The 14,162-nt window shown below is 36.1% G+C and overlaps 2 protein-coding genes across 2 annotated transcripts; both read left to right on the top strand.

The window, feature by feature from the left end:
• Nucleotides 1-1,095: 1,095 nt before the first annotated feature.
• LOC129152561 (adhesive plaque matrix protein-like) lies at nucleotides 1,096-2,985 on the top strand. The gene has a single exon (XM_054731140.2). The coding sequence runs from the start codon at nucleotides 1,096-1,098 to the stop codon at nucleotides 2,983-2,985; it is 1,890 nt and encodes a 629-aa protein (XP_054587115.2).
• Nucleotides 2,986-3,270: 285 nt separating this feature from the next.
• On the top strand, nucleotides 3,271-11,831 carry htr3a (5-hydroxytryptamine (serotonin) receptor 3A). The gene is made up of 9 exons (XM_015962073.3): nucleotides 3,271-3,589; nucleotides 5,672-5,835; nucleotides 5,952-5,996; nucleotides 6,104-6,213; nucleotides 6,294-6,463; nucleotides 6,624-6,784; nucleotides 7,079-7,289; nucleotides 7,382-7,618; nucleotides 8,113-11,831. The coding sequence occupies exons 1-9, from the start codon at nucleotides 3,520-3,522 to the stop codon at nucleotides 8,421-8,423; spliced, it is 1,479 nt and encodes a 492-aa protein (XP_015817559.2). The 5' UTR covers nucleotides 3,271-3,519; the 3' UTR covers nucleotides 8,424-11,831.
• Nucleotides 11,832-14,162: the final 2,331 nt, after the last annotated feature.

The following is a 14,162-nucleotide window of genomic DNA, read 5'->3' as shown; positions in this document are numbered from 1 at the left end:
CTTATTACTTCAGATAAAACATCCCGACAGTGCAGATTTACTCAGAGATCCGGTACGATACGACGGTTCTCTGGAGGAAAATCCTCTCTGCCTGTGTGGAGTTATGATATCATGTTCACACTTTAATCTCCGTCCTTCTGCCACTAAATAGATCAGTGAAACCGTTCGAATGTGAGCTGCTGCGTCTCTGTTCCCTGTTGGGTTTCTAATAGTCGTGATAAGAATATTAAAAGTGCATTTTAGAAAAGCTGCTGCTGGAACAATCCAGCGTAATGCAATTTTGATGGTGTTTGCAAACGCTCTTCAGGTGGATCTGGTTACAGGATGTTGGACAACATTACAGAAGTTTTAGGTGCTTTAGACACCAGTCTCATTCAAGTTCAAAGCAAAAAGATCATTTTAATGCGCTTTAAAATAAACAGGAATAATGTTTATTTTGAGTGACGTTGGATGAATTAACCCTCAAACATGAAATAAAAGACCTGATCCCACCATCTCTCAGGTTTTGTCATTGATGTGTTTTAGAGTTTTATTATATTACATTATTCAGCTAATTTTACCCCACTGGCTTTATTTTATTAAAAACAAAAACATTTAATCATATTTAAGATCATTTACCTCATTTCAAATATTGTCGTTCTGCAGATAAGAACTGGGTTCCCCGTTTTGGACTAAAGGTGAGATAACATGAGGTGGTGCAGCTTTTTGCTGTAAGGTGCAGGAAGGTACTGAGTTCTCAGGGACACTCGTGTCTGTGATCGCTCGTCTTCTCACACAGCTGGCTGCAGTTGACAGCAGATTATTTCTCCAAGGCAAATTGCTTTAATAAATGTGTGATCCTAAAGGTAAATCTGACAAAAATCTTAATTATTGCTGGACAGAAAATACTGACTGAGTCTGACTTAGACATTTAGACTCTTGAGACCTGCTGTCTGGGTCGCTGAAGCCTTCCTGACACCAAGTTCATGTCCAGGTCTGGTGTTGGGTCAGATAAACACACGTTCTGTTTCACACCACTGTTTGAAATGGGATTTTAAAATATGTATTTTTATTTATTCTTTTCACTACTTTAATGCACCTCACTGCGTATCTAGGATGCTATTTACCCCCCGCCCCCAACACGGCCCGCCCACAAAGCACCTCTACCACTGTTTCCTCTCATCCCTCCACATATACTCCCCAGTTTCCTCTCATCCCTCCACATATACTCCCCAGTTTCCTCTCATCCCTCCTCATATACTCCCCAGTTTCCTCTCATCCCTCCACATATACTCCCCAGTTTCCTCTCATCCCTCCACATATACTCCTCAGTTTCCTCTCATCCCTCCTCATATACTCCCCAGTTTCCTCTCATCCCTCCACATATACTCCCCAGTTTCCTCTCATCCCTCCACATATACTTCCCAGTTTCCTCTCATCCCTCCACATATACTCCCCAGTTTCCTCTCATCCCTCTACATATACTCCCCAGTTTCCTCTCATCCCTCCACATATACTCCCCAGTTTCCTCTCATCCCTCCACATATACTCCCCAGTTTCCTCTCATCCCTCCACATATACTCCCCAGTTTCCTCTCATCCCTCTACATATACTCCCCAGTTTCCTCTCATCCCTCTACATATACTCCCCAGTTTCCTCTCATCCCTCCACATATACTCCCCAGTTTCCTCTCATCCCTCTACATATACTCCTCAGTTTCCTCTCATCCCTCCACATATACTCCCCAGTTTCCTCTCATCCCTCTACATATACTCCCCAGTTTCCTCTCATCCCTCCACATATACTCCCCAGTTTCCTCTCATCCCTCCACATATACTCCCCAGTTTCCTCTCATCCCTCTACATATACTCCCCAGTTTCCTCTCATCCCTCCACATATACTCCCCAGTTTCCTCTCATCCCTCCACATATACTCCCCAGTTTCCTCTCATCCCTCCACATATACTCCCCAGTTTCCTCTCATCCCTCTACATATACTCCCCAGTTTCCTCTCATCCCTCTACATATACTCCCCAGTTTCCTCTCATCCCTCCACATATACTCCCCAGTTTCCTCTCATCCCTCCACATATACTCCCCAGTTTCCTCTCATCCCTCCTCATATACTCCCCAGTTTCCTCTCATCCCTCCACATATACTCCCCAGTTTCCTCTCATCCCTCCACATATACTCCTCAGTTTCCTCTCATCCCTCCTCATATACTCCCCAGTTTCCTCTCATCCCTCCACATATACTCCCCAGTTTCCTCTCATCCCTCCACATATACTCCCCAGTTTCCTCTCATCCCTCTACATATACTCCTCAGTTTCCTCTCATCCCTCCACATATACTCCCCAGTTTCCTCTCATCCCTCTACATATACTTCCCAGTTTCCTCTCATCCCTCCACATATACTCCCCAGTTTCCTCTCATCCCTCCACATATACTCCCCAGTTTCCTCTCATCCCTCCACATATACTCCCCAGTTTCCTCTCATCCCTCTACATATACTCCCCAGTTTCCTCTCATCCCTCCACATATACTCCCCAGTTTCCTCTCATCCCTCTACATATACTCCCCAGTTTCCTCTCATCCCTCTACATATACTCCCCAGTTTCCTCTCATCCCTCCTCATATACTCCCCAGTTTCCTCTCATCCCTCCTCATATACTCCCCAGTTTCCTCTCATCCCTCCTCATATACTCCCCAGTTTCCTCTCATCCCTCTACATATACTCCCCAGTTTCCTCTCATCCCTCCACATATACTCCCCAGTTTCCTCTCATCCCTCCACATATACTCCCCAGTTTCCTCTCATCCCTCCACATATACTCCCCAGTTTCCTCTCATCCCTCTACATATACTCCCCAGTTTCCTCTCATCCCTCTACATATACTCCCCAGTTTCCTCTCATCCCTCCACATATACTCCCCAGTTTCCTCTCATCCCTCCACATATACTCCCCAGTTTCCTCTCATCCCTCCACATATACTCCCCAGTTTCCTCTAATTCACAATTTCTTTAACTGTTTCCTGTTTGATTTAATCCAATCAGATGTTTGACATTTTTGTTGTCATCATGACTGCACGTAGCTACTAAATAAAGCTCAACTTTTTCCTTTATTCATACAAAGTTGTGAGCCTCAACAGAAACAGGTTTAGCAGAGATGGAGCCACTGAGTAGCTCGTCATTTTCAGGTGAGATAACAGTCCAGGCTAAAAGCTCTGTAGCGTATAATCACTGCCAGATACGGTTTCATTGTTGTTGCAGAACCTAATGAAATCATTTCTCAGACGTGATATACGATCTGGTCACAGCGCTCTTGCTTGGATTTCTCTGCCTGTTCCGCTCCATTGCAGTGCAGCGTTACTGAACAGGGAGGAGGAGGTGGAGCGGCATCAGAGGATCGTCAGGAGACACTAACAAGGATTTCATAGAGGATGTGAGGGGGTGATGTGTGCAGCCGACAGACATGGAGGAGAGGAGTGTCAGGTGTGCTGAGGCCTTTCATCAGAGTGACAGGAAGATCATCGCAGCAGCATCATGAGGCTCCCGTCAGGCTGGACGACTCTTCTGATCCTTCTGATCCATGGAGGATCTGAAGCCTGCACAGGTACAGGTGCTTCTTACTTCAGTGTAACTTTAGTCAGAGACTCGACTCCTCAGACCTCATCACATTTACTGTAAATCTGTTCTGGTCAGAAGGAATAGTTACCAGGTTTTATAGCGACTGAAGTTCCTTTATTATTCCCTGACCTTAAGCTACTCTGGAATCAGTGTGACTCTTTTTGTCTGACGGGTAAATTATTAAATTAGAATTTAAAATGTGAATCAATAAGAAATGATAAAAATTGAGGGGTCTGCATCCTGAGGCTCTGGAGTCACTAGTGGCTCATCGGGCCCTGCACAATGTCTCTTAATAACTTTAGCTTCAAATAGAAAATACAAATATAAAATGTTAAATAAAACAAACTGTGGTTGTAACTCTAAATACAAAAGAAATATAGATCTAAGATATAATAGAAAATGCAGGTTTAAGCAACTTTTCAATTAGTTTTTTCTTTAAAACTTGCTTTAACAACAAAACTGTACAAAAAACAATATTTTTAGATCTATTAATCTTTAGATTTTTTATAGTTTTTCACAAATATTCATATTTTTGAGAGACTATAACATCTGTATTGTTTTATTTTTATAATTTTTTGCTAAAGATTTATTTGTTTATTTTCAAAATTTTAAAACTTAAAAAATGGAAAAAAGTGTCAGTTTAAAAAAAAGACAAGTCTCTTTTGTAAATGAGATATTTCTGACTTTAATCTCAGAAAACAGTGCAAATCCTCATTTTAATCCCAGAATTCTGACTTTTTTCTTGTGAAAAAACAAACTTTTTTCTGATATTTGTCAAAAAACAATAAGTTGTCATTTTTCATTTGCAGCTCAAAACAAGTTTTGTTTACGTGGGCTTCGTGGGAAACTACGGAAGCTGAGAGCGATATCACATCATAACATCTCAACTCTATTGTTATTACACAATGTTATCACATTTGTACAATATTATCATGTTTGTACAAATGTAATATTTATATTGTTCTAATGTGATAAACATGTATATTATCTGAACATGGAAATCTTGAACATGACAGTATGTTGTACAAACCTGAAAGTTACGTTGTTGGATCAATAAAGTTATGATGTTATAATGTGATTGCTTTAATTTGATTGTGTCTGGGTGGCTGAGCAGCAACAGACATAATCAGCTTGAAACCAAAGAAAAACAGATGAACACGATCAAAACAAGGTAAGAAGAGTTACATAAAGACAAAGGACGGTTCTCGTACGTACACGCATTCACGACAGACTTAAGTACTCGAAGCAGACACGATTATCAGAAACTATTGATCACAGTGAATTATTGAAGGTAGATGATGGAATGTAGGTAGTGAGCTTTAGTCATTTCTGCAGCTCATTCCAGTCGTTGGAAGCAGCAAACTGGAATGAGGAGCATCCAAAGGAGGTTCGAGCTTTGGGAATAACCATAGAGATTAAGTTAATGGAACTTAAATTGTGCTGGTTGTTGGAAGTGATGAGTAATGAGCGAAGATATGACGGTATGATGCCCCAGAGCTGTGGAGCTCTCTGCCTGTTATAACTGGACGGGCTCCATCATTGGCGGTTTTTAAATCTCGTTTAAAGACCCACCTTTACGATTTGGCTTTTAGACCACGACTTGTTTGATTGTTTAGTTGTGTTCTTAGTATTCCTCATGTTTTATTTGCTTTTATTGATTGTTATTTTTATCTTCGGTTTTTGTTGCTTTGGTTGTTTGTGACTTGGTCCACCCTGTGCAGCACTTTGGGCAGCTCCCATGCTGCATTTTAAATGTGCTAAATAAATAAACTATGGCATGGTATAGTGTTCTAGCGATGATTAGTTTTGCATATGAAGATTATTACTTTATTACTATCATTACTATTATTAGATTATTGCTAATCTAGTTTGCTTTAATCAACCTTAAAACATAATTTTGACTCATTTCAGGTGAAACCATTTATACGACAATAAAGAACAAGATCAGACAAAATAAACCAGATTAGATTTCAAATTAAACCTTTAATAGTTGCACATTTCATATTAAAAGTGAAGTTTTTACTGTTTATAACCTAACGCCGTCCCGTGAATGTTTTACAACCTTCAGTTAAAAAGTTGGGCAGCAACAGTGGAAGGTTTGCCAACGCCACCTTGGTTCGTCTGGCGGAGTTTCTGAGTGCGGGATATAAGAAAGGAGTGAGACCAGTGAAGGACTGGAGGACGTCCACCATCGTGTCCATAGACCTGATGGTTTACTCCATTCTCAACGTGGTGAGTTGTTTCCCAGTTTAAATGAAAGCATTATTGTGATAAGCTCGAATTGACTATTGTGTTCTCATAAAAGGTCATTTCAAACAGCTCTGATTTATTTATGTGTTCCACTGAAGGACGAGAAGAACCAGGTTTTGACCACGTACGTGTGGTACCGGCAGGTAAAAGCACTAGCTCGTTTATTCTGTCTAACAACTGTAGTTGGCTCTATAACAGACGAATAATTGTTTTTATTTACATTCATCTTTTTGCTCCCATTGATTCGTAGTCCTGGACGGATGAATTCCTGGTTTGGGATCCAGAAGATTTTGATGAAGTCAAACAGATTTCCATCCCCACAGCTAACGTCTGGGTTCCCGACATCCTCATCAATGAGTTGTAAGATATGTGTTTTTCTCTTGTCGTTTTGAACTAAATAAGGAGAATTCCTGATTGTTACTGGTGTTTCCGACCTGCAGCGTGGACGTGGGGAAGTCTCCGGATATTCCTTACGTGTATGTTACACATGAGGGACTGGTGCAGAACTACAAACCCATCCAGGTGGTCACCGCCTGCACCCTCAACATCTACAACTTCCCCTTCGATGTCCAGAAATGCAGCCTCACCTTCCAGAGCTGGCTCCACACTAGTACGGAAACACATGCACACTTGTTTTGAATTAAAGAAACCGTGAAATACTTTTTATTTCCTTGAGTAAAAATAGACAGATCTATAGATCTTCAGCTGTTTCTCCTTGCTGCATCCATCCGTGGCTTCCTGCTGCTCCTGCTTCTGTGTTTGATCTGCAGTCGATGACATCAACATCACCCTGATGCGGAGCCCCGAGAAGCTCAGGGACGACAAAAGCGTCTTCATGAACCAGGGAGAGTGGGAGCTGCTTCACATACTGTCCAACTACAAGATCTTCAGCGTGGACAACGACGACTACTACGCTGAGATGAAGTTCCACGTGAGCGCAGAGATCTTTAAAACCATTTAAATCATCTAAATGTTGACAAGATTAAAACAAAAACAACAAATCAAAACGGGGAATTTGAAGGCAGCAACATGATTTATTTAAAATTACGAATCATAAAAATGAGAAGTTACCGTAATTTTGAAATAAGGTTGTTGAAATTCTACCTAAATGTGAATATACTAGTTAATTAATGTTTTTTTTTATTGATGAAGTGTTTCTAAATTCACATTTCCTGCTGCAAAGAGTTTAACAGAGTCTATATCTAACAGAAAGCTGTATTCCCAGGTGGTGATCCGACGGAGGCCGCTGTTCTACACCGTCAACCTGCTGCTTCCCAGCGTCTTCCTGATGGTGATGGACATTGTTGGTTTCTATCTGCCACCGGACAGCGGAGAGAGAGTTTCCTTTAAGATCACCCTGCTGCTGGGATACTCTGTCTTCCTCATCATCGTGTCCGACACTCTTCCTGCCACTGCCATCGGAACGCCGCTGATAGGTGATCCATGATGTTCCACAACACTATGGATGATATGTCGGTCTAATGCAATGGTCATAAAGACTAGTTGTCTCCTCTTGCCTGTCCTGCAGGTGTTTATTTTGTGGTCTGCATGGCTCTTCTGGTGATCAGCCTAACAGAAACGGTGCTGATTGTACGTCTGGTCCACAAGCAGGACCTGCAGCCACCTGTCCCCCACTGGGTGAAGTACTTGGTGCTGGAAAGAGCTCCGGTTCTCTTCTGCATCCACAAAAAGCACAGATTCTGTTCCAGGCTGTCGACACATGCCTCTGACCTGGAGCATTACAAGGAAAACAATTATGGGACTGGTAAGGCTCATGAAGCTATGCACATGCATGGTCTGAAGTATTTTGGATGTGCAGAGATGTTTTTTGACCAATATGTACATATATATATATATATATATATATATATATATATATACTGTATATATATATATATATATATATATATATATATATATATATATATATATATATATATATATATATATACTGTATATATATATATATATATACAGTATATATATATATATATATATATATATATACTGTATATATATATATATATATATATATATATATATATACAGTATATATACAGTATATATATATATATATATATATATATATATATATATATATATATATATATATACTGTATATATATGTATATTACTGTCATTATGTGCTTTAATGAACTCAAGAGATCCTACAAGCAAAATCGAAGAGATGTTTTTTGCTTTTAGACGATCTCTGTAGGTGTTTGCCCCAAATCCCCAAACCTGTGTCTCGTCCTGCAGCTCAGTGTTCTCACCATCACACCTGTGACATCGGCCAAAGGCTCAGCCAGCAAGACAGGGACAGTGGAATGCTCGGCCTGCGTCTGCCCCCTCCCAGAGACAACACCCCACCCGTCATGGACAACATCCTTCAGGAGGTGACAGCGATTCGCCACTTCTTGGAGAAGAGGGATCGGTGTCGGGAAATTGCCAAGGAGTGGCTCCAGGTTGGATACATCCTGGACGTTCTGTTATTCAGGGTCTACCTGGTGGCTGTGGTGGCCTACAGCATCACTCTAGGAACCTTGTGGTCGGTTTGGCAGGTCGCCTGAATTGTTTATGGACACGAACTGGATGTTGGGGAAATTACCAAGGAGAATTGCTAAAGTTAAAGGCTCTTTGCCCTGAAATGCTTTCAAGGAAAGAGGGTGAAACGGTTCAAGTAGAGGACGTTACTGAGTAAATTTATAGGTGGAGTGACCCAGAAAATCTCTTATTCAATTCAATTCAATTCAAAAATACTTTAATAATCCTGGAGGGAAATTCAATTGTTTCACTACATACATTTCCAAGATCAGACATACAGACATAGACACATGACAGGAATTGGATGACTGTGGTCATTCGCAACACGAGTCGCGCTACCGTTACAGGTCAAGAGGGCTGATATGAGGATAGATGTGCATGTTTGAAGGTCTGTGACTCTTCAGGAACATAACATGCAAATTAGAGCTTTATTTATGTGATGGGTACGCACAAAACAAGAGTAAACCTGGAGAGTAGAGAGGGCTTCTGACACATACTGACTTCTCCTCTGATCACAAAACATTTATTAAATGACAAATATTAAATTTTTACTAAAGCCCTGAACTATTTTCCTATTGAAACACATTTGCTAATTGTTCCTTTGTCTAAAGGTTTTGCTTTTGGGATTAATAGTTTTTTCCCTTCTTTTTTATTTTCTAATTGAACTTTAAAGGTGCAATAAGTAAGAATTTAGCAGTGATCAGAAAACATTCCAAAGTCTCAAAAATGTTGGAAGGAAGGTTACAAAGAAAAAGCTGGCGGGGTGGTTGCCAGGTCTTATCCTTATAAAATGGCCGAACGGGGACATAGTCATTGCTTACGATCTGTACCTCCTCTATACTTCCTGCTTCCAGAGCCAATCAAATGAGAGCCCACAAAATTGCCAAGTCTTCAACAATAACACTGTGCTGGCATTTGTAATTTGATGCCAGATGGTAAAATGCAGCAAAGAACTGAAGCCAGTGAACAAGAGCGACTCAGAAATTGTTTCTTGTACCCCTAAGATGACACAGCATTTTTTTTGTTTTACTCCAATATTGGGTAAAGAAGGCTAGAGCCCAATGTTGAGCTAACAATGCTAACAGTGAAATAGAAGCAAAGAGTTAGCTCAAAAAATACATCAAGCTACTTTTTCAATCAACTCAATATCACATCTAATTATCAACTAACTGTGTTTGACTTTTCACGTCATCTAGAATCTTGGCGCTGATCTATAACTGGCAGTAACCATGACACTGAGAGGGGGAGTGGCAGACTCTTTTGTTTTGATACATACATTTCGTTTACAATTGTGTTTTCAACACGGGTGTTACTGTGCACAGGGCAGCTGTGTGGAGCTGAAAATAATGAACTTCATAACCTTAGACAATATTAGAAAATTTGGCAAATTTTACTTGAATAATTGTTTTCTTCTGAGTGGAAAAGAGTAAATTTCTTAAATACGAATTAGGGTAAATTGATGGTTATTGCCAATCAAAGCAAATTAAATCATTCCCAGATCCCACCCCCCACACTTTATGGTATTATAAAATGATGCACTTTGAAAAGTTTCTCATTGTTAATTGATTTAGTATCCATGAAGTTTTTCAAGACAACCATGCAAAATTTTGCATTTAAACCAAGCAACAAAACCAAGATTTTACATTTTTGAACTTTTAAGGTTTTTGTGCCATTCATGGACCAAACAGATGCAAAATAAATAAATAAAGCCTCCTACAAATCTGCAAACCTTGATTTGTTTTTTCAGGTTTTTAATAATTAATTAATTAATTTATTTTCAGCAAACTGATTTGTGAAATCAGAATACAAAAAAATAATATGTTTGGATCAAACTACTTTACATAAAAAATCTGAAACTTGTGGAAACGGACATTGTCTAAATGAAATTAATCAAGCAGAAAAATAAGGCACTATATAAAATAAAGTGGTTCCCTTCTTTTTACTCCACCTGCTTATCCTCATGAACACAGCTAATATGCACACGTCCCTGCAAACCGCCAACGTCGCATGGACATGCAGATCTTGTCTATACTGAGACTGTCGGTCCAGACCACGTCTGTAGGAGGTCTTAACTAGTACATATACATATAGTATCAGTGTGGTTTTTAATTTATTTCATGAATATGCACATTTTTTATGTTGCTGTGCCAGGACGTTAGGAGAATATTGTATCTACTGAATCGTCATATTGTAACATATGAAAATTAATTGTTATCAGTAAAGAATGGCACAAATATTCATTAACTTCATTTTATAAGGATATTTGTTGTATTATTAAGTAGGTTGGAATAGATTGGAGGTTAGGATCAGAAAATCTCAGTATCCAGCATGTTTTAGTTTAGTTGTAATTATTATTGTTGTAATTTTGTTATGATTATTGCAGTTGTGATTACTAGTGTGAATATTATATTTGTTAGTTGAAGAGAATTATTATTTTTATGGAAAACAAACATGTAATATGTTATAAAAAAGAAAAGTAGCATTATTATTTTACGTATTAGCTGTGTTAGCTGAGATGTTACATTAAATATGTATATTGTATATCTGAGGTGTAAGGGGATGGGACTGAAAAATAAATGTTTCAATCAATCAATAAATCTATGTGAATCAATAGGTAAAAGAACATCATACTATATCAAGTGTCATTAAAAGAAAAAAATTCATAAGGAACCTCAATGTTTGTTTTTCTTGCATTACATCATGGGAATAAGTGGCAAAACAACATTTTTTTGCCTATATTTCAATTGTTTTGCACATTTGGAGGAGTGTTTGGTTAAGCAGATGGTTTACACTTGCTGTGGGGTGGAGTGTATGGCCCGTTGAGAGCTTTAAAAAAGATTTCTTCGTTTTACTTTAAAGGACCGCAAAAAAGGAAAGAGATGGTTGAGGGAGACCCAGATGCTCTGAAGGAAATCTGGATTCCTGCAGCAGTTGCCAGTTTGTGAGGCTCATTCAATTCAATTCAAGAAGAAGAAGAAAATATCATTTCTATAGCGCCTCTCAAGATAAAAATCATGAGGCGCTTCAATTTAATTCAAGTTTATTTATACAGTGCCAATTTTTTTTACATTTTCATGATACATAATTTAATACGATATAGTATGTGTCATGAAAATGTAAACAAACATCATACTATAGTATGTATCATGAAAATGTAATTTTTTTATTTGTCATGAAAATGTAAACAAACATCAACAAAAAAAATTAAAAAGTGTCATGAAAGTTTAAATAAACATCATACCAACGTATGTGTCATGAAAATGGAAATAAACATCATACTATAGTATGTATCATGAAAATGTAACATTTTTTATTTGTCATGAAAATGTAAACAAACATCATACTATAGTATGTATCATGAAAATGTAAACAAACATCATACTATAGTATGTATAATGAAAATGTAAAATTTTTTATTTGTCATGAAAATGTAAACAAACATCAACAAAAAATTAAAAAGTGTCATGAAAGTTTAAATAAACATCATACCAACGTATGTGTCATGAAAATGGAAATAAACATCATACTATAGTATGTGTCATGAAAATGTAAACAAACATCATACTATAGTATGTATCATGAAAATGTAAAATTTTTTATTTGTCATGAAAATGTAAACAAACATCATACTATAGTATGTATCATGAAAATGTAAATTTTTTTATTTGTCATGAAAATGTAAACAAACATCATACTATAGTATGTATCATGAAAATGTAAACAAACATCATACTATAGTATGTATAATGAAAATGTAAAATTTTTTATTTGTCATGAAAATGTAAACAAACATCAACAAAAAATTAAAAAGTGTCATGAAAGTTTAAATAAACATCATACCAACGTATGTGTCATGAAAATGGATATAAACATCATACTATAGTATGTGTCATGAAAATGGAAATAAACATCATACTATAGTATGTGTCATGAAAATGGAAATAAACATCATACTATAGTATGTGTCATGAAAATGGAAATAAACATCATACTATAGTATGTGTCATGAAAATGGAAATAAACATCATACTATAGTATGTGTCATGAAAATGTAAACAAACATCATACTATAGTATGTATAATGAAAATGTAAAATTTTTTATTTGTCATGAAAATGTAAACAAACATCAACAAAAAATTAAAAAGTGTCATGAAAGTTTAAATAAACATCATACCAACGTATGTGTCATGAAAATGGATATAAACATCATACTATAGTATGTATAATGAAAATGTAAAATTTTTTATTTGTCATGAAAATGTAAACAAACATCAACAAAAAATTAAAAAGTGTCATGAAAGTTTAAATAAACATCATACCAACGTATGTGTCATGAAAATGGATATAAACATCATACTATAGTATGTATCATGAAAATGTAATTTTTTTTATTTGTCATGAAAATGTAAACAAACATCAACAAAAAAAATTAAAAAGTGTCATGAAAGTTTAAATAAACATCATACCAACGTATGTGTCATGAAAATGGAAATAAACATCATACTATAGTATGTATCATGAAAATGTAAAATTTTTTATTTGTCATGAAAATGTAAACAAACATCATACTATAGTATGTATCATGAAAATGTAAACAAACATCATACTATAGTATGTATAATGAAAATGTAAAATTTTTTATTTGTCATGAAAATGTAAACAAACATCAACAAAAAATTAAAAAGTGTCATGAAAGTTTAAATAAACATCATACCAACGTATGTGTCATGAAAATGGAAATAAACATCATACTATAGTATGTGTCATGAAAATGTAAACAAACATCATACTATAGTATGTATCATGAAAATGTAAAATTTTTTATTTGTCATGAAAATGTAAACAAACATCATACTATAGTATGTATCATGAAAATGTAAATTTTTTTATTTGTCATGAAAATGTAAACAAACATCATACTATAGTATGTATCATGAAAATGTAAACAAACATCATACTATAGTATGTATAATGAAAATGTAAAATTTTTTATTTGTCATGAAAATGTAAACAAACATCAACAAAAAATTAAAAAGTGTCATGAAAGTTTAAATAAACATCATACCAACGTATGTGTCATGAAAATGGATATAAACATCATACTATAGTATGTGTCATGAAAATGGAAATAAACATCATACTATAGTATGTGTCATGAAAATGGAAATAAACATCATACTATAGTATGTGTCATGAAAATGGAAATAAACATCATACTATAGTATGTGTCATGAAAATGGAAATAAACATCATACTATAGTATGTGTCATGAAAATGTAAACAAACATCATACTATAGTATGTATAATGAAAATGTAAAATTTTTTATTTGTCATGAAAATGTAAACAAACATCAACAAAAAATTAAAAAGTGTCATGAAAGTTTAAATAAACATCATACCAACGTATGTGTCATGAAAATGGATATAAACATCATACTATAGTATGTGTCATGAAAATGGAAATAAACATCATACTATAGTATGTGTCATGAAAATGGAAATAAACATCATACTATAGTATGTGTCATGAAAATGGAAATAAACATCATACTATAGTATGTGTCATGAAAATGGAAATAAACATCATACTATAGTATGTGTCATGAAAATGGAAATAAACATCATACTATAGTATGTATAATGAAAATGTAAAATTTTTTATTTGTCATGAAAATGTAAACAAACATCAACAAAAAATTAAAAAGTGTCATGAAAGTTTAAATAAACATCATACCAACGTATGTGTCATGAAAATGGAAATAA

Source organism: Nothobranchius furzeri, chromosome 10 (genome assembly GCF_043380555.1).
Source record: "Nothobranchius furzeri strain GRZ-AD chromosome 10, NfurGRZ-RIMD1, whole genome shotgun sequence".
NCBI lineage: Eukaryota > Metazoa > Chordata > Actinopteri > Cyprinodontiformes > Nothobranchiidae > Nothobranchius > Nothobranchius furzeri.
The sequence above is the reverse complement of the archived record's forward strand: the minus strand, read 5'-3'. Positions and strand labels throughout refer to the sequence as shown.

Bases quoted from the DNA above. Each gene is read 5' to 3' on its own strand.
- LOC129152561 (XM_054731140.2), top strand. From the start codon at position 1,096: ATGCTATTTACCCCCCGCCCCCAACACGGCCCGCCCACAAAGCACCTC.
- htr3a (XM_015962073.3), top strand. From the start codon at position 3,520: ATGAGGCTCCCGTCAGGCTGGACGACTCTTCTGATCCTTCTGATCCAT. The intron at 7,290-7,381 runs GTGATCCATGAT...CCTGTCCTGCAG, and splicing joins CATCGGAACGCCGCTGATAG to GTGTTTATTTTGTGGTCTGC. The intron at 7,619-8,112 runs GTAAGGCTCATG...CTCGTCCTGCAG, and splicing joins GGAAAACAATTATGGGACTG to CTCAGTGTTCTCACCATCAC.